General features: G+C 42.7%; 2 protein-coding genes and 1 long non-coding RNA gene across 28 annotated transcripts in view; 1 reads left to right on the top strand and 2 right to left on the bottom strand.

The window, feature by feature from the left end:
* Positions 1 to 24,466, bottom strand: part of LOC100739557 (leucine carboxyl methyltransferase 1) — a 162,444-nt gene that overhangs the window by 86,664 nt on the left and 51,314 nt on the right. The window lies entirely within an intron of this gene.
* Positions 1 to 24,466, top strand: part of LOC110258044 (uncharacterized) — a 192,281-nt gene that overhangs the window by 141,885 nt on the left and 25,930 nt on the right. For 14 of the 18 annotated variants that reach the window (XR_014840458.1, XR_014840456.1, XR_014840457.1 and 11 more), the window contains 6 exons: positions 5,377 to 5,524; positions 13,213 to 13,283; positions 13,734 to 13,818; positions 16,869 to 17,000; positions 18,717 to 18,787; positions 19,597 to 19,684. Coding sequence is in view for 15 of the 18 variants with exons in the window: in XM_085017232.1 (XP_084873358.1) it covers positions 5,494 to 5,524; positions 13,213 to 13,283; positions 13,734 to 13,818; positions 16,869 to 17,000; positions 18,717 to 18,787; positions 19,597 to 19,684 (478 nt within the window). In the remaining 3 variants the exon portion in view is untranslated. Of the gene's footprint in view, positions 1 to 3,366; positions 3,707 to 4,720; positions 4,745 to 5,376; positions 5,525 to 13,212; positions 13,284 to 13,733; positions 13,819 to 16,868; positions 17,001 to 18,716; positions 18,788 to 19,596; positions 19,685 to 24,466 lie in introns of those variants that run through there. The other 4 variants (XM_085017244.1, XM_085017245.1, XM_085017242.1 and 1 more) reach the window with 2 other exon arrangements.
* LOC146404459 (uncharacterized) lies at positions 9,451 to 18,339 on the bottom strand. The gene is made up of 2 exons (XR_014840464.1): positions 15,111 to 18,339; positions 9,451 to 13,302 (listed from the first exon to the last, which is right to left on the bottom strand). It is a non-coding gene; the product is annotated as an uncharacterized LOC146404459 (long non-coding RNA).

Below are 24,466 nucleotides of genomic sequence, written 5' to 3'. Positions count from 1 at the left end.
AAGTAAATACTGGAAGACCATTGACTTGAGCCATAGACAAAACATAGAGCCAGCATAATTGTGAGTTCTTGATCCTATGAAATCTGAAGTGGCAACAGAATCAGGCATCCTCAAGGGATAAGAGCAGAAGAATTTCACTTCTCAGGAAGCAAATGTATTTCTCTCATATAAATGATAGAAAATTGTTTTTTTTCTAATAAAAATGTAAAGAAGTTAATGACAGGAATCCAATGAATAGAGTTTTCAGTTGAAGCCAGAGAATTAATACTTGTAAAAGTAATATCACAAGCTGCATGAGGAGGTTGAAATTCCAGACACTGACTGAAGTACACAACGTGCATTTGCATGCTTCATCCCCTAAAATGGGTACATTTACACCTCACCCCATGGGATGCAAGTGTTGATCAAGAGAGCTTCCAAATGCAGGGCAAATTCTTCTCCTAGTATTGTTGACTGCTACATTTTTGCTGTATAATATTCTTTATTTTCAACCAATTCAATACTTTTTTTTTTTTTTTTTTTTTTGCTATTTCTTGGGCCGCTCCCGCGGCATATGGGAGGTTCCCAGGCTAGGGGTTGAATCGGAGCTGTAGCCACCAGCCCGCGCCAGAGCCACAGCAACGCGGGATCCAAGCCGCGTCTGCAACCTACACCACAGCTCCCGGCAACGCCGGATCGTTAACCCACTGAGCAAGGGCAGGGACCGAACCCGCAACCTCATGGTTCCTCGTCGGATTCGTTAACCACTGCACCACGACAGGAACTCCTAATTCAATAATCTTTAATGACAACAGGTAACCTAAAGGCATTTATCATATTTGTCTAATTTTAGGGTCTATTAGATAATAGCTTACCACTAGAATGTTTAAAAAATACTTGGTAACTGTATGTAGGGGGGTGTTATTTTTGAGCGTATTTAAAGTTATCTCTATGTATTAATGCACAGATTTATAAGAAAAGAATTAGGTTCCTCTTTGTATTCCTGAAAATTTTCAAGTTTAGCAATTCATTAAGAACATTACAACTAATTCTATTTAGAGCAGTATTAAGGAATGAAATTTGTTTAAATATGCATATCAGTGTATTCTTGCAGTAAAGCTTAACAAAAACATGTCTTTAATGTCAGAATCTGCAAAACACAATTTAATTTTTCCCTAACCTATTTCACTGTGTTGGATTTTATATTTGAATAATTGAAGCCTAAAAACTTTTTTTTCTGTCTTAGCAAAATATTTCCTTGATGACTTAATTTGCAATAATTAGGAAAGGAAATTATATATATATACATATATATATGTATATATATTTTGTTGTTGAAAGATTCAATGAGATACTAATATTTTAATTTGAGGATAAGACAGCGTGGCATTTAAAAAGTGAGCCCTCACTTGAATCAAATTAAGCTTGGCAGTGCTATAAGACTTTTTAAGAAATCATAAAGCCCATTGCAACTTTGGAGCACATGATCTTGAAAGACTGGAGGATAAGAAATCTCCCCCAGAGCACAATTTCTGTTGAGTGTTTTAACAAGCTGTGTTATATAGGAGATGACAGAAAAGTACCCTATTCAAAATGAACAAAACTCGGCACATTGAGGGCAGCTGATATTCAAGGTGATAAAACATCACAATATTCATGATAGTTTGGTTTTTTAGCTAAAAGAAAATATTTTTCACATGCACTGATAAAAATCAAATGATTGTTAAGGCATATAACTTGTGACATAAGCTCTGACCATAAACAGTGATTAAGGCAAGAAAGAAAAGAGGCAGCTTCCTTGGAAAATATAAAATAAAATATCTGTTCTTCATTTAGTAAAGAGTCTCAAGAATTTGAAAACCCATATTTTGGTATGACTGTACTTGTCTCCTAATACTTCCAAAGCATAAATATGAATTATCTCTGAAACAGCAATGTTAAGAATAAAAATAAAGGTCCCTAAGAGGCTAGGAATAAGAAAGAGAGCTAAGTATGATAGCCAGCTACCTTTGACACTTGAGGGAGGCATTCCTGAAAAAGTGCTGGATTTAAAAAAGCTTATCAAAAGCAATTTTATGTAAGAAATAATGGCAAAGGACTTCATTCAGATAACTTTCAAGATGCCAGGCACTACAGCTGACTATGTGCTAGCCTGTGGGCTGTGATGAAGGGTTGCTGGGGTCATCCTTGCATCTGCCTTCTGTCCAAGGAACAACTGGTACTCTGAGCAGAGAGGACCTACTCACAAAACTGCCCCCAGATTCCTTCCATACTCACCTTCTACCTGGAGAATGCTAGTGATTAATAGCAACTTCAGTGGATGGCTTGCATAGACTTTGGCCATCAGAATTTCTCATGAACTAGAATGAGGCTGTGTTGACAAGAGGTAAGAAAATCCTGGGTCTGCTGCTGGTGACTGTAAAGAGCTCTTCTAGGCATGAGGTGAAGTGAAGCCATGTAGGTTGTGAAGCTGTATTTTATCATCACTGGTGATGACTAGTTACCATCCCTCAGTGTCGCTTAATACATGTCTTTTGAGATGCAGCCTATGATTATAGCATTTAAAACACCATTATTCTAAGCAATGTGTGGCAGTGCTGTTCTAGCTGGGACCCATCAGTAAGCAACATGGTTAAATCTTACTTTCAAAAGAATACATAAAATACAAAGAGATAATCAAATAAACATGCAGTATACAATAAATTCTTTGTAAGGCTATGAAGAAAAATAAAAATTTGATGATAATTACTACATTAGATAAAGCAGTTATGGAAGCCTCAGAAGTAACTATTTTATGGGTGATGTAAAAGAAATTCCAAATGCAGAAGTCAGAGTGAGGGGAGGATATAGTAAGTGTGGCTAGAGTCTGTGTTGCCTGGGGAAGAAATCATTTCCCACTAAATCTCTCTCAAATCCATCTGTATTTCTCCAGACTGGTGATCTAATGCCCCAGCACTTCTCAGAGTATATTTTAATCTTGATTCCTCTCCTTTCAATAATGCACACCAATGCTTTTTACAAAATTTTGACTTGTAACTTGTGCCTTAGCTCATAAAGTTTACTCTGCCTGAACTGTTTTATCCTTCTGTCTTTCCCTTTACATTTGAAAGATTAACTGATGTGTATCTCTTCGCATTTCAATCAGCTGAGCATTTTCACACTTTATTTTTATTCTATTTTTTATCACATTTCTCTTACTGTTTTTTCCCCACTACAATTTTTTTTCCTACTGTACAGCATAGTGACCCAGTTGCAATACATTCTTACATTCTTTTTTCTCTCATTATCATGCTCTGTCATAAGTGACTAGACATAGTTCTCAGTGCTTAACAGCAGGCTCTCTTTACTTTTCTCATCATATTTTTTTTGTCTTTTTATCTTTTCTAGGGCCGTACATGGGCATATGGAGATTCCCAGGCTGTAGCTGCCAATTGGAGCTGTAGCTGCCAGCCTACACCACGGCCACAGCAACATGGGATCCAAGCTGCATCTGCGACCCACGTACAGCTCACGACAAGGCCAGATCCTTAACCCACTGAGCAAGGCCAGGGATCAAACCCACAACCTCATGGTTCCTAGTTGGATTTGTTAACCACTGAGCCACGACAAGAACTCCCAGATTTGCAGACTTCTTGACAATGAACTGTATTGTCATCTTGTTACCCAAGCTGATATGTACCTTAAGTTTTCAAAGAAAAAATGCAAAATATACACAAAATGTTCATAGGTAAAAAATATGAACAATTTTTGGACTGTATTTAGTTAAGCCTTCAAACTTTACTCTCAGAGATTGGCTGAAACTACTGTTAAAGCTGTATGTGTGATGATTTAAGTACTGACTGAGATGACTACCTCATTAATGTGAGGTCACAGTAAGTTCTTCTGAGGGGGGAGGATGTGTATGTGTGAGTGAAAAGACCCTCTACCTATCTGGAAATGGGTTATAACCATGAATGCAGAGACATTCTTTAAGGGTGTTGTTTGGCCTGTGATCTAATGCCTTTTTGAGAAAGGTATCCATAGATACATTAAAAGTCATAGCTCTGTTGATGTATGGCTTTCCACCAATGTTTAGCACCTTGGAGGCACTTCTCCACTTCTCAGTGGGCATCAGGGGTGAGCAGCCTGCTTTGCCTGGATCTTGCTCTCATCAGTTGCGGCAGGGCCTCATTTCTGTCTCTCATGGTTGGTTATACTTCACTCTGCCCTGTGATTCCCACAGTCCTCAATGTCCTCACTACTGTCGTACTTGGCATATGACTTCTAACCTTTCCCTCTACTCTTTTAGCAAAAAGGCATTAGGTCATGGGCCACTTGTCCTCAGGACTGAGTTTTAACATCTGTCCTGAAGGACTATATTGAGAGAAAACAAGGAGCACTTGGTCCACAAGAGTTTTCTCTTGCTTTCTCCTGAGTCCTAGTAAATACGATAACAGTCATCACAAGCTCCATTTTCGCTTTCTATCATGAAACTTTCCAAGGACTAAAAAATATTAAATGGTTACATATTAAATAAATAAAACCCTTCTTTCTCAAGGTTAATAAGCCTTACAATAGAAATATATTTTTATGATTACTGTCATTTCATCAAATCTTGAATATCACTAAATCATATTTTTGGAAGGAAATTCCTCTTAGCTTATCAGGTTTTCATGCTTTCATTAGAGGAGTTTATTGATGCTTAGTTGATCCTGTTCCACAAGTCACTTTTCAAAATAATTTACTTTGTTTTGCTTTACAGATTATTTCTGTGGTCTTGTCAAAGGTTTGTAGCAATATATTACTATTATCCATCTCTATGATACCATAATGCATTTTTATAATCAGCATCACTTTCTGAGTAGAAAACTGAACTTTTTGGGTGACTTTCTCTGAAAATTGATTAATATTCTTCAGCTAGGAACATGGCCCTTTTCCAATAGAAACATATTGAGAACTTTAATGGATTTTGAGGAGTATGGTGATGTATCATGGATCATATGTGATTAGAAGCAAAAAGGAAAAGAGGAGGAGTTCCCGTCGTGGCGTAGTGGTTAACGAATCCGACTAGGAACCATGAGGTTGCGGGTTCGGTCCCTGCCCTTGCTCAGTGGGTTACCGATCTGGCGTTGCTGTGAGCTGTGGTGTAGGTTGCAGACGCGGCTTGGATCCCGCGTTGCTGTGGCTCTGGCGTAGGCTAGTGGCTACAGCTCCGATTCAACCCCTAGCCTGGGAAGCTCCATATGCCGTGGGAGTGGCCCAAGAAATAGCAACAACAACAACAACAATAACAACAACAACAACAACAAAAAAAAAAAAAAAAAAAAGAAACTGTTGATGCCTTGGTTTCTTTAACAGTCTCTTAGTGTTGGCATAAATTCCTACAGACCATCCACTCATCTTTGGCTGTTTTGATAGGATAATCTGAGTATGTTTCCCGATGAAAAAGATACTTTGCTGCCTGGATTGTTCTGTGATAAGCACTCTTAAAGATCATATTCAGTGAATTGCAAACTTCTCAGAAGGAGAAGGTAGATGAAGAAAAGCCACAAAGACATTATAAAAGGTAAGGAAAAGGACAGTGGGCAGATAATAAGAAAGGGGAGTGGAAGGGAAAACAACTGTACAACTTTACCAGCATGATGGGAAAAACCAACAATTAAGAGGTACTTCATGCAGGGCAAAGCTCACAAAAGTATGCATTTTTAAATTTCTCTTTTTTTTTTTTTGCCGAAAGGTGTGTGTATGTAATTATTATTCTCCATTTAGTGAATATCAGTGGTGTATACAAAATGGCACAAAACTGATTTTCTTTCTTTAGTTCTCCTGACTAGCTGGAAGAGAAAAGTTCCATATTCGTTGATTAAGCCATAGACTCTTGAGGTATCCGTTTAATACATTGGTGGAAAAAAGCCCTAAAAATTAGGAAAAGCTTATTGAAATGAAAATTCTTTACTTCAATCAGTTCATAGATTCAAAAGAGTTTGGGGATGAACTAGGAATTTATCATAAAAACTAGTCTTTCATATCAGAGTCAAAAAACGGGGAATCTAAGTCTCATAGTAATCCCTTTTAGGATTTTGAAAACTGTGACCTGAGGGCTGAATCTGGCCTGTCACCTATTTTTTATTGAAGCTGTATGGTAACTCTCACTTGCACCTTTGTTTACATGTCTCTGTTTCATCTGTGGCTGCTTTGGTGCTACAAATCCAGAGGTTAGTAGTTGTCACAGAGACTGTATGTTCCATAAGGCCAAAACTATTATTTGACCCTATAAATATTTTGTTGACTTATGTATTTATTTTAAACATACCTATTATTCCAGGTTCAACTTGAATCTTCTAAGAGTTTTCTTGCCATTTTCCCTGCCCACACTGTCCTCTGTTTCTGTGGATTGTTGTTAAAATTATAGATATATCCATACCATCCACAGCTTAACTAAACTTCAGATAAGTATTTTTTTATTTAATTACTTTATTCTTGGAGTACTTATATTAGAAAACAAAACTTTAAATTCCTTCTTCTTCCCTAGAATATGTGAGTTTTACAACCCAGGAATGTCTTGCTCAAGAACTTGGGAGACTTCCTTTCTCAAAGTAATAATTGAGAAAGATAAGGCCCCTTTATCCCAGTCTCTATGCAGAGGTAGACACTAACTCCCATTAGTGCTACTTAGAAGACCACCCTTCAGGCTAAGGACCGGGAGTATTTTTCAATTAGTTCACTCTGTGTTTGCAAATTCACCCCCATCTTTGTTTCAGAGGAGCTGAGTTCAGACTCTTGCAATAATCTCTCAGTAATCTTGGCCTTCAGCAAACTTGGCTTGCTTTTTTTTTGTCTTTTTAGGGCTGTACCCTAGGCTTATAGAAGTTCTAAGGTTAGAGTAGTATTGGGCATAGCTGTGGGCCACAACCTTAGCCATAGCAATGAGGAGCCAAGCTTCCTCTGTGACCTACCCCACTGCTCACAGCAATGTTGAATCCTTAAGCCACTAAGTGAGGCCAGGGATTGAACCTGCATCCTAATGGATAGTAGCCAGATTGGTTTCCACTGAGCTGCTACAGGAACTCCTATCACAAAATTTTGGATAAAGTTTTCCTTGCCAATTTAATTCTATCTAGTGCAATACTTTTTTGAAGTATCTGTGACTCTTTTCTATCAGATAAATAAAAAAAGAAATCTTACTCTCAACATCCATAGTGATGGCTGCCTTAGTGAGTTTGGGCTGCTACAACAGAATACACTGCACGGAGTGGCTAACACAGTAATTATTTGTGTCTCATATTTCTAATAGTCAAACATTCAGGATCAGGTGGAACAAAGTCAGGTTCTGGTGATGCCATGGTTCTAATTTACACAGGGTGGGTCATTTTTCTCATGCATCCTCACATGACAACAGAAGAGGGAAAGAGCAGAGCTCTATTCCTCCTAGAGGGACTCCACCCTCATAGACGAATTGCCTCCCAAAGGCCCAAGCTCCTGGTACCATCCCTCTGGAGGTTGGTGTTCCAATATAGGATACAGTATGGGGGAATCACAAAGATGCAGTCCACAAGCGTAGTAGCTTATGCTATTTATAGTCAGTGGGATTTGGTTAGACTGTTCATGATACTATGCATGTAACAGTGATAGTCTCCAAGTTGGCCTTATTTCATCATTTTTACATCCTTTACCTTTATTCATCATCATAAATAGTCACCAAGTATAAAAAGAGTTGTTGCATCAAAGAAAGGAGGATTTTTCAAAAGAAAAAATATCTCTGGGTCAAAGAAATGCAAATCAGGTAGGCATTTGAATCTATATCAAAACTCAGTTAATTCTCCACTGCTAAAATCAATAATAGGACATTTACAGATTTCTTTTAATCACAAACTCATTTAATGTGTGTTAACTAACATTTACTGAGTATGGCCCTCTTTCCCAGCAAACACCTACAAGTTCATTATTGGATAAAGAGGCACATTGGCAACCTAATCTGTTTAAATGGATGAATTATTGGTGCCCCATCATTATCACATCCAAAATGTTCTGAGATTTTTATTTGAGACGTAAATAACCACATGTGCTTTACAACACCTTTTATGAATGGACTGGGATATTTCTGGCTGTACATAACTTCTGGGGGAAACATCGTATCCTCTTCCTAAAAATTGATTGGTCTCCTTTGACATGCATCTTTAGAAATACAATTGCTTAACAGAAAAATTTGTCTTGCAACACCTCTGCTTATTTTCCTAATTAGTAAAAGCTTTTTTTTTTTTTCTTTTTTTGTCTTTTTGCTATTTCTTGGGCCGCTCCTGCAGCATATGGAGGTTCCCAGGCTAGGGGTCCAATTGGAGCTGTAGCCACCGGCCTATGCCAGTGCCACAGCAACTCGGGATCTGAGCCGCGTCTGCAACCTACACCACAGCTCATGGCAACGTCAGATCGTTAACCCACTGAGCAAGGGCAGGGACCGAACCTGCAAACTCATGGTTCCCAGTGGTATTCGTTAACCACTGCGCCACGACGGGAACTTCATTTTTTTTTTTTTAAGTAAAATCTTTTCTTAAAGGTGTATTTAACCCTTAGTATGAATAATGGTCACAGTGTTCTTCCTCCTTTTCTTTCTCAAAGCCATAAATTACAAAAATATTTACTGGATTTTTTTTTGGCAAATGAAAAGAATTTTCTCATTATATAAGTACAAGTAACTGTAGTAAATGAAAAAAATGTGATAAATTGGAAAATTACTTGCAATACACACCAAAATTATAAGTTTTTGTGAGGAGAAAATGTGTATTGATAGGATGCTGCAGAATAGCAGTTGACATGAAACATGAAAACATTAACTTTGGTTATAATAAGCTTAAATCTCACATTTTGAAATGGTTTTATCTGTCAATGTCCAGTGACTCAGGAAGAGAAGAAATGGAGGGGTATGATAAGTTAAATAGTAATGGGACTTCTTTAAATTCTCCACATGCTGGCTTTTTGCCTCTTCACCCTGCAAGGTTCACTCTCAACTCCTCCTGTGGGACAGGTCATTCTCTCTCATAGAAATTTATTTTCTTAATCAGAGAGTTATGTGGGAGCCTGAGATTCAATTTTGGAAATAAAATGTTTCCTCTGAAAAGCCAAACTTGTCCTTGGAAACATACTTTCTGGTAGCTGCCCCTAGACCCATCCTGGGCAGGGTTGACTTGCCTCTGAAAGTTCTATTATGACACATCACCATGGTAATGTGATTATGCACTTCTTGCCTCATGGTCAGACTCTCACTCTGTGGACTTAGCATTTGCTGTCTGCCCGCAACTGTGAATCTCTGACTTAGATTTCAGAATTTAGGAGAAGGAATTTTCAATCGCTGTCCCATAGGTAAGTTTACATGGATCCTCTAATGTGTGTTCCTTCAAATGGGCTTGCTAATTTTGCTCATTTTCCTCATCTTTTATTTTTTTTCTCTTTTCTATCAGTCTAAACTATCTATAGAGTTATAAGTGTAACTTCCAGTTTTGTTGTATTAATTCCTATGTCTGATACACCAGCCTGAAATGTTTCCCTGAATGTAGAGAACCATATTATTTCCTAATGCCAATTTTGTACACACTCAACCAGAGAAAAGACAAAGGGAATGCACCCACACTGCTTCCACTGAAGCAGGTAAAACAGGGTGCCTCCCCAGGAATGGATATTCCAGGAGGAACAGGGATTACAACTCAGCTCTTCTGAATGTAGCTGTCAAAATCTGAAACCAAACATTGGGGGGGTCTACATACAGAGAGTGTTATAAAGCAAGGAAACTGGGATTTACTGGCAGGATTCCCATGGGTTGATTTGGACAGGATCACGGGCTCTTTGGGTGTTGCCAGGGTGTTTGATGAGAAGGAAGAGTGCGATCGCTGAGTGGAGTGAACATTTGGTCAGTGATGGAAGGAGGGTCAGTCTGGAGATCCTCAAGGAGCAATCTGCGAGGCATTTCAAGCCTCTTGGGCATGGACGTGGCTTTCAAATTGATGTGGGACACTTTATTTCCTCTACAAGGGTCTAGAGATGGATGAGGAGTTGATAGAGCAGAATTTTGGTGAGGACCTGAGCCCTGCCCATCCTTAGCCAGCCCTTTGTCCAGGCTGCCCAGATGGATACTCAGATCAACTCTCAGGGAGACCCTGAGCACCTCAGACTTACTCTTGACTCAGCCTCCAGGGTTGGTCCAATGAAAGGAAGCTGGTTCTTGGCAGAGCCATCATGTGGAGTTTGGTTTTGAATGTTTGGAGCTCTGGGTCAAGTGGTCATTGGGAAGCTCCTCTGGACAAAGACAGCTGACAGGAAGAAGATTCGGGGAGAACAAGAGCAATTAGAATCCCCAGGTCCTTCAGACCTTCAGAAGGGCTTTGTTTGGAAGAAATATTTATATTGTGGTTCACTAGGTGAAAGATGGGATCAAAGGTGGAGTGAGGGTGTGGGCTCTTCTCTAAGCTCAGGCAATTCCTCCGGGACATCAGAACTAACCTACAGAAACCATGGGGCAGGAGGGATTGTGATTGAAGGGAGCTACTGACTCAGGTGTCCAGGACATGATCTCAGAACCCTGGGCAGGGATTTCTGTCCTCCAGCAACCAGCTCCATTCCTGCCACATATCTTTTATTCAACATTGTTGTGACTCTTGGAAAGTCACTTCATCACTCTACATGTCAGTGCCCCCCACTGTACTCTATGGGTTATAGCCCCTGTTTGCACTTCCTCCCATACAACTGGACTGGGTATCAGAGAAGATGAAAATAGATACTGTCCATGAGCTGGGAAGCATCGGTCCCATGAAGATGCTGGAGAGTAAGCTTCCACCCTTCCTGACTTGGAGCATCCACTTATCCTCTTTGGCTTCAACAACCACTGAATGTATAGCTTATTCTTGCCATCACTCAAGGCTGAACACATACTGAGCACTGATGAAGCACCCATCTGTCCTTTTTCTAAACTGTTACCCATACATCCTGAAGTCATCCTCATAACATAATACTAAAAGTTGGCCAGATTATAATTTCTATATCTTAGAACAGGGCATTGAGGTACTTAGGGATCTACAACCCTTTCCCAGGTTCATGATTCTTCTAAATATGTTTGAACCAGACCATTAGGCACAATCACTGTGCTTTTCTGTGTTTCTAGAACCTCTTAGTTAAAGTTATTTGTTTCATAAAACCTGTCTATTAGTTGTTTTAAACTGCTCAATTTTCTATGTTCTGATCCGGGCAGCTCTCCTGGGCAGCTAGCGAGCCTGGGGACTGAAAGATTAAATGGAATAAATGCGTACTAATTTCCCTATGATTTTCTGACAGCAAGTTGTTAACAGTTCTCTCTGTGGTAATGCATTTTGTGGGATCCTGCTTCCAGATTAGAAGTAGCTGGGCTCTGAGGTCACAAAAATCTACCTATGGCTGTGTGAAAAACTTATGTTGCTGTCACCACAAACAGATGGTTCACACTCCACATGAGTCTGATGAATGTACTGTGGAGAATTTTTCATTCAGTTCTTGAAAGAATAATTTTACTTTAGTGTCCTCTATATAAGGAAGAACCATTACATATTATGTGATGTCCCTTTTTTTTCCTGTGATTCCAAATTGAAAGATATTTAGTCAGTGGTCATGTTATAGCTATGGAAATAAAAATACATGGAAATCTCAATGGCTGGTTGAAGTTTAAGAGGGAAGATGGTCTCTGTCTAGGGTATAGATATTAGCTGGTTTTTGGACATTAGCTGATAGGCCTCCATTAGTGAAACCATGTTTCCAGATTTCTTTCAATTATTGGACATTGTTTAGAACTGGGTTATATCAACAAAGAAGTCAAAGAGATGACACAGACAGTTCTTGAATCCCATCACTCCAGGTTCAGCCATGGATAACATATAACATGCTTTTGGTACCTTTATTACAATTAGTGAGACAATATGGATACATTTTTATTGATGGAAAGTCTGTAGTTTGCTTTAAGATTCATACTTGGTGCTCTTATAAGCTCTGCTGTTTGACAAATGCACACCTTTACCTGTCACCATTATACCACAGAGAAATCTATACCCTAATGCTCCCTGGCATATTTCTCCCAAGAGTCAAAAGATGGGCAGTAACCAAAGGGTGTGAATAATGTGATGATGAATGGGAATACTGGAAAAATGAAATGGGAAGTATAACACAAAATGGAATAGTCTTCAGCCACAGAGTGGAGTTAAAGCTTGAAATATGCTAGAGTATAGGTGGACCAAATAATACAAAAATCTATTGTCGTGAGAGAAGTAAGGCAGGTGCACAAGACAAATATCATGTAATACTAATTGTATAGGCAAATTCATATAGTAGAAGTAGAAATTGCCAAGGCCTGGTGGCAAGGGGAAGGTGAATTGTGACCTAATGTGTATAGAGGTCATGTTGATTATGATGACAAAGATGTGGGTATAGCTAGCATTGATGGGTTCCAATCAGTGTGGGAGTAAAAAATGCTATGGAACTGTTTACTTTAAAATTATGCAAAGGGTACATACTATATCTGTGTCATCACACTGAAGGAAGTAAAAAATCATCAAGCAGAAGAGATGCTGAGCAGAAGCAAGGCATGTGAATATGTGGGAGATAAAATGGTCTCATAACATTTCAAGCAGTAGCGGGAATCGCCATGGGATTTAAAATGGGCTGGAGGAGTCATTGGACTCTGTCCTTGAAACATAGCATGACTTCTTTTTGTTTTGTTATGTTTTTATGGCCACACCTGTGGCATATGGAAGTTCCTGGGTTAGGGATTGACTCAGAGCTGTACCCCAGCCATGGCAACACCAGATCCAAGCCACATCTGCACACTTTACTGCATCATGCAGTAAAGCTGTATCCTTAACCCTCTGGGGGAGGCTTGGTGTTGAACTTGCATCCTCAGAGAGACAACACTGGATTCTTTCACCTGCTGAGCCACTCACAGCAGGAACTCCCCAAAGCATGAATTTTTAATTCACCCTTTTTTCAAATTCCCTAAGTTGTATTGATGAGGTTGGCTTTAGCTAGCAAGCTTAAGGCTCCCTTCCTCCGTTTTTCAGTGGACCTCTCCTTTGCCATCCTCAGTCCACCAAAGAGGTCGGCTAATAGCATGAGGGCCCATGCTTATTTGTCACCCACATCCTTACTCACCCACCTTGCTTTTACACACTACCTTCAACATCACTGCTTGAATAATTCCTGACCAGCATCAACAATAACCATGACCTTTATTCTGTGTTCTCCTAGAAGATCCTGAGGACCTGGGGGAGGAGTGGTCCAGCCTCAGGTCAGTCGTGGCCGCTCCTTCTGCCACCATGGTAAGTGATGTTTATTTATCTGATTAAAAAAAAACATAGCTTCATTTCCTGCTTTTCAAACTAATTCAAATACAAAAGTCTACAGTGTTTTGAGCAGTGGATATATACAGTTTTCCTGGCTTGGATGACTCTTAATTGTGTGTCTGTCCAAATGGATGATTCAGATGGACATTTTAAAAATGACAGCATCTGTTACAACATGTGTTTTTGGTTGGGAGCATTTTCTCAGAGAATAGGCCTAATAACAATAGGGTTTTGTAATTTTTGGTCAAAATCGAGAGATCTTCCGGGAAAAGTTGAAGCATTTCTCACAGACAACCTCTTTAGATTCCTTGGGAACATGGGCTCAGGGACAATTTCCCATTTGGTTTTGTGTGGACAGACAATGAAAAACCTTGTGTTCATAGAGCACAGGAAGCTTAGATTCTCACCATGTCTCCTTTTCTCTAGGTCCTTGTAGATGAGGTAACTGATGAAAATGATACTTATACAGAAATTATCACTCCAGTGACGAACAATCAGGATGAAGAAGAAGGTGGGTCTTCCTTGCTGGCATTGGTTGGAGAGCAGCCAGACCCAGGGTTCCTTTTGAAAAGAGGATTGGGGGTGTAGAGCATGTAGCTCTTTCCCAGTCATAGTGATGCCCAAGTCGTACATGCCCTGGATGCAAGTCTATCCTGTAGATTGTGCTTTGTGGTAAGATATGAGACATGGGAAGCAAGGTCCATATGTGAGCACATGTGGTGTGAGTATATGTTTCCTCAGGACCTATTGTCTGTTTCCACCACAAATAGGCCTGGCAACTTCATGGAAGACAAATACCACCCCCTCTGCTCAGCTGCTCTGCATTCATTCCTTCTCCCTTTGCCACCGCTGTTCCCAAGTGGGCTTAATATTCCGGTTGCTCAGGGGGAGATGGTGCAGAGTCAGATGGCCCAAGCTCCTGACCTATGTGGAAAAGCCAAAGTGGGAACCATGCCATAATCCCATGGGTATGCTCTGGACCCCCGACCTGCACTTATCACTCAACAGGGAATGATCAGTCATGGAACAAGAGGGTGAGGGTCCTGCTTGACATCCATGCCTGGGCCTAGCAGCATCTACATAGCTCCACAGCTCCTCTAGACCATGCCCATCCTTATAATATGAACTCTCAGTGCTGGTGTCATTTCTTAAACATGGCCAAAACAGCAGAGAATTCAGGGATATGTATATATATACAGATACATATATATACACACACACATATATAGTCACTTTAAGGCTTACAATTGACAACCCTATATACATATACATATAGACATATATATATATACATATACATATATATAACCCTATATACATATATACACATATATATGTATATGTATATACATACATCTGTATATATTCACTTTAGGGCTTACAATTGATAACCCTACATAGCACACACCCAGGGGATGCTGCAAATAAAAGCTTAGAGTGAAACCTCATCATCTCATTTGTAGCCTCGTGTCCAGCACGGTTGCACAAACCTCCTGCACAGCTGGGTGAGCAGTCAGTGCTGATCACTCTCTGTTTCTCTCCGAGATATACTGTCCCACACTGTGAAGTCGGACAGCATTTCATTCAGGCACCTGCACACATTTTGTAGACAATGAATACTGGGAGAAAAATACTGGTGTGATTGATAGTGACCATCTTTACCGGCAGGATTTTGGTAATGTTACATATTCCGTATTTGATTTTCTTTAGGAGAGTGTGGGAATACATTTATTAGCATACTTTTCTAGAATAGAAGTCAACCCTCTATGAAAGTTTAAACAGTAATTAAGTGCAAAGACTTACGGAAGAGATGATAAATACAGTCAGTACAATGTGGCTTTTTGGGAGCAGATGATCTGGGAGGAAGTCAAGAAGACAGTGTCTATTTAGGAGAAACTTCAGACCAGCAGAACGTGTCTGGGTATCTATGCTTGAAACAGGGCTGGCTTTGGGGGTCTTTTCCAATTGATTAGGTTCCTCTTAGCTAGAACACTTTCCTCAGGTTGTATGTATGAGTAACTGTAGTAAGATACAAGCATGTGACAAATTGGAGACTTACTTGCAATGTGCATCAAAAATAGTAATTTTTGTGAGCAGCAAACTTGAATAGGACACTGCAGAATAGCAGTCGTCATGAAACATGAAAACATTCACCCTGGTTACAATAACCTTAAATCTCACGTTTTGAAATGGTTTGATTGGCAAATGTCTAGTGACTCAGGAAGAGTAGAAATGGAGGGGTAGTTCTTCCTTAAATTCTGCACATGCTGGCTTTTTGGCCTCTTCACCCTGCAAGGTTCACTCTCAACTCCTCCTGGGGGACAGGTCGTTCTCTCTCATAGGAAATTATTTTCTTAGTCAGAGGGTTCTGTGGGAGCCTGAGATTCCGTTTCGGAAATGACAAGGCTCCTCTGAAAAGCCAAGCTTGTCCATGGAAACACGCTCTCTGCCGGCAGCCGTTGGACCCATCCTGTGCAGGGGTTGACTTCCCTCTGAAAGTGGTACGATGACACGTCACCACGGTAATGTGCTTGTGCACTTCTTGCCTCATGGTCAGGCTGTCGCTCTGTGGCCTGAGAGGTTTGTACGTGGTGGCCAGTGTGACGCTCTCACTTCACGGCTCATGCTTTAGGAATGGGCAATCTCAATCACTGTTCCTAAGGTAAGTTTACATTGCTCCCCCGAGTGGCTGTTCCTTCAGATGGGCTCGCTCACTTTGTCTCCTGCATTTTTCCTTCTTGTGTTTTTCTTCTCATTTCTACCCCTCTGAGCTATCTCTAGAGTTATGCGTATAACTTCCGGGTTCGTTGTCTTAATTAATATGTCTGGTCCACCTGCCTCAGATTCATCACCCGTCATTGTTGTGACGCTTGGACTGTCACTTGGTTACCCCTCATGTGGGTCCTGTTTGCACTTCCTCACCTTCAACAGGACTGAGTATCAGAGGAGATGAAAATAGGTACTGTCCATGAGCTGCGAAGCATCGTTCCCATGAAGATGCTGGGGAATAAGCTTCCACCCTTCCCGACTTGAGGCATCCATTTACCCCCTTTGGTTTTCAGCCACCACTGACTGTCTAGCTTACTCTTGCCATCACTCAAGGCTGAACGCATACGGAGCATTGACGAGGCACCCGTCCTTCCTTTTTCTAAAATGTTACCCGTACTTCATGAAGTCGTCCTCATAACATCATACTAAAAGTCAGCCTTCTAGAATACCATTTCCACCTCGTAGAACAGGGCATCGAGGCCCTTAGGGATCTACAACCCTTTCCCCAGGTTCATGATTCTTCTGAATGTGTTTGAACCAGACCATCAGGCACGATCACTCTTACTTTGCTGTGTTTCTAGAAGGTCTCAGTTAAACAAAGGTGGTTGTTCAAAAATCCTGTCTGTTGGTTGTTTTAAACTGCATGATCCTTCTAAGTCTGACCTTGATCCAGGCAGCACTCCTGGGCAGCTGGTGAGCCAGGGGACCAAAAGATTAAATGGAATAAATGAGTACAAATTTCCCTACGGTCTTCTGACAGCAAGATGTCAGCAGTCCTCCCTGTTGTGATAGATTGCATAGGATGCTGCTTCCGGATCCAAAGGAACAATCGACAGACGTCACAAAGATCCACCTCTGGCTGCATCAGAAAGTTATGCTCCTGGCGCCACCAGCGAGTGCACCCCGCTAATGGGTCGGGGACAGGTACGTGGAGATTTTCTCCTTCGGTGCATGCAAGAATAATTTTTCTTTAGGGTCCCCTGTATACGAATGAACTCGGAAGTATTTTGTGGTATCCTTTGTGCGTGCGTGCGTGCGTGCGTGCGTGTGTGTCCAAGTTGAAACATACTTAGTCAGGTGGTAGTGTTTATATACCTGTGGAAATAAAACGACTTTGAAATCTCAACAGCCGGTTGATGTTGGAGGGTGAAGATGATCTCTAGCCAGGGTGTCGATGACGGCTGGCTTTTGGACATTAGCTGCTGTGTCTCCCTCAGGGAAGCCGTGTTTCCAGGTGTCTTTAAATTATTAGACATTGTTTCGACCTGGATTATGTGGACAAAGAAGTCCAACAGATGACACAGACGGTTCCCGAATCCCACCGCTCCAGGTCCAGCCATTGACAGTGTATCACATGCTGGTGGTACCTTTATTCCAATTAGCAGAACACTAATAGTTTGCCTTAGGAGTCATACTTGGTGCTCTTATAAGCTCTGCCCTTTGACAGATGTGCAATGTGATTTCTCACCATTATAGCACAGAGAAATCCGTACCCGAATGCTCCCTGGCCTGTTTCTCCCAGGAGTCCCAAGATGGGCATTATGCAAAAGGCCTTGATGAATGTGGTGATGAATGAGAGGACTGGCAAAATGAAATGCCAAAGAAACTCCGAGTGAGCTACTCTTTAGCCGCAGAGTGGAGTTAAAGCTCGAAATACGTTAGGGTATGGGTGGACCGAACACTACAAAAAGCTATTGTGGTGAGTGAAATAAGGCTGGTGCACAGCAAGACAGATACCGTGTAATACTACTTGTGTAGGCACGTTCATATAGCAGAAGCAGGAATTACCAAGGCCTGGTGGCCAGGGGAAGGTGAGTTGTGATGGGTCATGTCGGGTAGGATGACAAAGGTGTGGGTGTAGGTAGTGTTGATGGGTAGAAAAGCGTGTGGAAGTCAAAAAGGCTACGGAACTGTATAGTTAACAGTTATGCAAAGGATAAATATTATACCTGTGCCATCACACTGTGCTGAGCAGAAGCAGGGCATGTGACCGTGTGGAGATGAAAAATGGTCTTGGAACATTCCAAGAAGTAGCGGGAGTCGCCACGGGATTTAAAATAGGCTGGAGGAGTCATTGGACTCTGTCCTTGAAACATGGCATGACTTGTTTTTGTTTTGTTATGTGTGTGTGGCCACACCTGTGGCATATGGAAGTTCCCAGGGGAGGGGTTCACCCAGAGCTGTACCCCAGCCATGGCACCACCGGATCCAGGCCACATGTGCACACTACGCCGCAGCATGCAGCAACCCTGGATCCTTAGGCCCCTGAGGGAAGCTAGGGAGCGACCCTGCCTCCTCACAGAGACAGCTTCGGGTCCTTAACGCACGGAGCCACAGCGGGAGGTTCCCCAGAACATGAATTTGGAATTTACCTCTTTTCAAATTGCCTACATTGAATTGAGTATGTTGGCTTTGGCTAGGAAGCTTAAAGCTCCCCTTCTCATTATGTCAAGGAACCTCCCCTTGGCCAGCCTCATCCCACCAGAGTGGTCAGCCAACAGCATGTGTGCCCATGCTTCAAAATCACCCTCATCCTTACTCTCCCTCCCTGGGTTCACACACCACTCCCCAACAATGCTGCCTGAATAGTTCCTGAGCAGCGTCACCAATATCATGACCCTTCCATCTGTGTCCTCCTAGAAGAAACCCCGGGCTCCCATGAAAGGCTGCCCAGCACCGCAGGAGGAATAGAGGCTCCAAGTGGCTGCACAGTAAGTGCCTTGTCTTATCTGAGATAAAAGCATAACTTCATTTCCTCAATTTTTCTTTTATCCTCTCTCTCTCTCTCTCTCTCTCTCTCTGTCTCTCTCTGTCTCTCTCTGTCTCTCTCTGTCTCCCTCTCTCTCTCTGGTTTTGGTTTTGGTTTTGGTTTTTAATGGCTGCACCTGCTGCACATGGAGTTTCCCAGGCTAGGGGTCTAATCAGAACTACAGCTGCCGGCATATACCACAGCCACAGCAAGTCACGATGTGAGCCGAGTCGGTGACCTACAGCACAGCGCATGGCAACACCAGATCCTTAACCCACTGAGCGAGTCCAGGGATCAAACCTGCAGCCTCATGCTTTCTAGTCAGTTTTGGTTCCGCCGTGCCACAACGGGAACTCCAATTTCCTCCTTTTGTCTGTCAGTTTCAACTATGCAAGTCTACACTGTTCAAATCAGTGGAGACCTACATTTTTCCTGGGTTGGACGAGTGTTGACGGAATGTCTCTCCCAATGCATGACTGATTGAAAAATTGACAGCAGCCTCTAGAAACTGGAAGTGCGGCTGAGAGCAATGTTACCAGCAGAGAATTGCCCTCCTTGCAAGAGAATTTGGTGGGTTTTGGTCAAAGTACACATAAGAATTCCTACAGGAAGATTTGAAGCCTTTGTCCAGGATGACCTCTGTGTTTTCTTTGGGACCGTGGACTCGAGGAGTGTTTCCCTTTTGGGTTTTGCTGGGCAGAAAGACCATGAAAATTCTCATGTCCATAGAGACCAGGAAGCTTAGATTCTCACACTGTTTTCTTGCACTAGATGCCGGCCGATGACGCAACTAATAATAATGGCATGGCTTTGGAGCGCCCCACTCCAGTGACAAACAATCGGGGTGAAGAAGAAGAAGGTGGGTCTTCCTTGCGGGCATTGGTTGGAGAGCAGCCAGATCCTGGGTTCCTTTTGGAAAGGGGGTAGTCTGGGATGTGGAGCAGGCAGCTCTTTCCCAGTCATAGTGATGCCCTGGTGGCACCTGCCCTGGACACAAGTCTCTTGTGTTGATTCCTTGGGTTGTGACACATTCCGAGGGACAGGGAGTGAGGTCCATGTGTGAGCACATGTGGTGTAAGTATCTGTTTCCTCATGAGCTCTCTCCTATTTATACAGAAAATACACCGCTCAACGTTCCTTAAGAAACATCCCATCACCTCTGTGTACCACCCCTATAGGCATGCATTCGCCCCTCACCACTGCTGTCCCCACGTTGGCTTAATTTTCCCGTTGCTCAGGTGGAGATGGTGCAGAGAGAGTTGGCCCAAGCTCTTGACCTCCTACATGGGAAAGCCAAAGTGGGACCCAGGCTGGGTTCCCTATGGGGACGCTCTGGACCCCTGACCTGCACCTCTCCCTCAGCCAGGACTTGGTCGTTCGTGGGGAGCACGGAGCGGGGAGGGTCCCTGCTCCGTGTCTATGCCCGGGAATTCCAGGGTCTCCAGAGGGCCTGTCGATGCTGTGCATTTTAAAAGGTCCCTGTCAGTGCTGCGGTCATTGCTTCAACATGGCCAAAGCAGATGGGAATCGGCGAGGCGTATGCTTGTATTGGACAGTGTCACTGTCATTCTCACACTTGACCACCCTAGGTAGCACACACCCAGGCGACCTTGCAAGTAAGAGCTCACAGTTCACCCTCATCCTTAGCCTGGTGTGCGGCACCATTGTACAAACTCGCTGCCCATCTGGGTGAGAAGGACTCCGTGCTCCCTCTGTGTTTCTCTCCATGAAGTAAGTCCCTCTTGTTGTAAGGCTCTTGGGAGGGCAGACATCCTTTTTGCTCAAGGCCCATGCACCAAATGAAGCCTGCAGAAAAACTGTCATGTGATGGATAGTGGTTGGATTTCAGTATTGTCATGTGTTCTATTTTTGGTTTTTAAGATCAACGTTTTGGGTTTAAGATCCCTTCATTAGCATACTTTTCCTAGAATTACCCCTCCAGGAAAGTTCTAAGTTTTCTTAAATGATTTTAATTTTTTCCTTTACACTCGGTTTAAATTTTTCTGTTAATTTCTGCTGTGCAGGAAAGTGATCCTGTCGCACACGCGTGCACACACGCACACAGACACACCCATATACATGCTTACATTTTCTCCCACTATCCTCTATCACATTCCTTCGTGAGTGGCTGGATATTGTATCCCTGTGCGATCCAGTGGGCTCTCATCGCATAGCCAGTCCAGATGCAATTGTTTGCATCCCTAAAGCCCAGAGTCCCAGTGCATCCCACTTCCTCCCTGACCCCACTGGCAAGCACAAGTCTCTTCTGCAAGTCCTTGAGTTTCTGTTCCGTGGAAAGGATCATTTGTGCTGTGTTTTAGAGTCCAGATATAAGTGACATCATGTGGGGTTGGTGTTTCTCTTTCTGAGGGACTTTGCTTAGGATGAGCGCCTCTAGTTCCATCCACTCTGCTGCAAATGGCACTAATTCCTTCCTTTCACGGCTGAGGAGTACCGCATTGTGTATATATCCCATCTCTTGTTAACCCATTCATCTGTCGGTGGACGTTTAGGTGGTTTCCACGTCTTGGCTAGCGTGAGGCGTGCCGCACTGGACACTCGGCGCTGTCGTCAACGTCCATGGGTGCCTGTATCTTGTTCAAGGCAAGTCTTGTCCCCACATACGCCCAAGAGTGGGATTTCTGGGCCACATGCTAGTTCTATATTTAGTTTTCCGAGGTCCCTGCATGGTGCTTTCCATAGCGGCTGTGCCAAGTTACATTCCTACCAACAGGGTGGGAGGGTACCCTCTTCTGCACACCCTCTCCAGCATTTGTAATTTCTAGCCTTACTAATGATGGCCCTTCTGACAGGTGCGAGGTGGTACTTCTTAGCAGCTTGGATTTGCCTTGTTCTAATCATTCATGGTGTTGAGCATGTTTTCGTGTGCCTGTTGGCCATCTGTCTATCTTCCTTGGGTGACTGTCTATTCAGTTCTCTTGCCCATTTTTCAAGTGGGTCGTTGTTTGTGTTTGCTGTTGATGGTGTCTTGTCTTAGGTTTAAGTCTTTAAGCCGTTTTGAGTTTCTTTTTGTGCACGGTTTGAGGGTGTTGTTTTCCAGTTTCCTGGATTTTCATGTGGCTGTCCAGCTTCCCAGCACCACGCGCTGAACAGACTGTCTTTTCCCCCCTTGACATTCTTGCCCCCTTTGTTGAAGAATAATTGACCGTCGGTTTGGGGTTTATTTCTGGGTTCTGTCTTCTGTTCCAGTGGTCTGTGTGTCGGTTTTGGTACCTTTGCCACACTGTCTTGCTTACCGTAGCTTTGTAATATTGACCGAAGTCTGGGAGAGGTGTGCCTCCTGCTTGGTTTTTGCTCCTCAGGATTGCCTTGGCCATTCCGGGCCTGTTTAGGTTCCGTGTAAATGTTTGGACGGTTTTGTTCTAGTTCTGCGAAAACGATCACGGATAGGGATGGCATTGCATCTGTAGATTGCTTTGCGTAGAACGGCCATTTTTAGGATATTCATTTTTTCCAAGCCAGGAGCGTGGCCTATGTCTGCCCTTCTTTGACTCCTCCTTAATTTCCTTGAGTCATGTTTTATTGCTCTCGGCGCAGAGGTCTTGCAGCTCCTGGCTCAGGTTGGTCCCCAGATGTTTAATGCTTTGGGTTCTTCCTTGGACCCCTGCTTGAGTGGCTAAGAGGAAGGCCATCCCCTCCCCTGGAGTGAACACTGGGGGAGGTGTCTCCTTGCAAGCCTGGGGAGAGCAGCCTTCCTCCTGTTCCTTGGCCCTCTGCAGCTACCCGTGTGCACTCCAGGGCCTTTGCCCATCCCCTTGTCTACCGCCTCTCCTTGTTTTGTCTTCCTTCTTTCGCGTTTACACAGGGTCATTTTTCTCATGCATCCTCCTCACCTGACAAAAAATAAAAAAGAACAAAGAGGAAAAGGGGAGAGCTCTAGTCCACCTAGAGGGACTCCACACTCATAAACCAATTGCCTCCCAAAGGCCCCACCTCCCGGTACCATCCCACTGGAAGTTGGGGTTCCAACATAGGATGCAATTAGGAGGGAACACAGAGGTGCACTCCATAAGCATGGTGGCTAATGCTCTTTATAGGCAGCAGGATTTGGCTAGGCTGTTCATGATACAATGCATGTAGCGGTGATATTCTCCAAGTTGGCCCTGTCCCACCATTTTTACATCATTTATCTTGATGCATTAGTATCGATAGTCACCAGCTTTTCAAAACATTTGTAGTATCTGACTAGAGGGAGATCGCCCCCCCACCCCACCCCCAAACAAAACAAATCCACCATAGGGCTTGGCCAAAGGAATGCCTAATCTACATGGCAAGTTGAATCTATATCCGAACTCAGTTAATTCTCCACTACTGAAATCAATAATTGGACATTGACAAGTTTCTTTTAGTTGCAAATTGAATGTGCCCCTCTTTGCCAGCAAACACCTACCAGTTCCTTCTTGGATAAATAGGCACGTCGTAAGTCTAATCTGTTTAAATGGATGAATCGTTGGTGCACCATCACTATCCCATCCAAAATGTTCTGAGATTTTTACTTGAGACATAAATTACCATGTGTGCTTTACAAAACATTCTGCTCCTTTTATGACTGGACTGGGACACTTCTGGCCGTACGTAACTTCTAGGGGAAAAGTTGTATCCTCCTCCTGAAAAACCGATTGCCCCCTTTGACATGCATGTCTAGAAATAGTCACAATGGTTTAATAGAAAAATTTGTCTTGAAACCCCTGTGCTCACGTTCCTAAGTAGGAGGAACTTTTCTTAAGGGCGCCGTTAATCCTTGGTGTGAATAATGGTCACAATATTCTTCCTCCTTTTCTTTCTCAAAGCCAGAAATTACAGAAATAATTACTGATTTTCTTTTTTTCTTTTTCTTTCTTCCTTTTTTTTTTTTTCTTTTTGGCAAAAGAAGAAAACTTTCCTCAGGTTGTATGTACGAGTAACTGTAGTAAGATACAAGCATGTGACAAATTGGAGACTTACTTGCAATGTGCATCAAAAATAGTAATTTTTGTGAGCAGCAAACTTGAATAGGACACTGCAGAATAGCAGTCGTCATGAAACATGAAAACATTCACCCTGGTTACAATAACCTTAAATCTCACGTTTTGAAATGGTTTGATTGGCAAATGTCTAGTGACTCAGGAAGAGTAGAAATGGAGGGGTAGTTCTTCCTTAAATTCTGCACATGCTGGCTTTTTGGCCTCTTCACCCTGCAAGGTTCACTCTCAACTCCTCCTGGGGGACAGGTCGTTCTCTCTCATAGGAAATTATTTTCTTAGTCAGAGGGTTCTGTGGGAGCCTGAGATTCCGTTTCGGAAATGACAAGGCTCCTCTGAAAAGCCAAGCTTGTCCATGGAAACACGCTCTCTGCCGGCAGCCGTTGGACCCATCCTGTGCAGGGGTTGACTTCCCTCTGAAAGTGGTACGATGACACGTCACCACGGTAATGTGCTTGTGCACTTCTTGCCTCATGGTCAGGCTGTCGCTCTGTGGCCTGAGAGGTTTGTACGTGGTGGCCAGTGTGACGCTCTCACTTCACGGCTCATGCTTTAGGAATGGGCAATCTCAATCACTGTTCCTAAGGTAAGTTTACATTGCTCCCCCGAGTGGCTGTTCCTTCAGATGGGCTCGCTCACTTTGTCTCCTGCATTTTTCC

Source organism: Sus scrofa, chromosome 3 (genome assembly GCF_054392235.1).
Source record: "Sus scrofa isolate SSC_HxYL_T2T_F1_AM1 chromosome 3, Sscrofa_HxYL_maternal_Yorkshire_Landrace_v2.0, whole genome shotgun sequence".
Classification (NCBI taxonomy): Eukaryota; Metazoa; Chordata; class Mammalia; order Artiodactyla; family Suidae; genus Sus; species Sus scrofa.
This window is presented reverse-complemented; position numbering and strand designations above follow the sequence as displayed.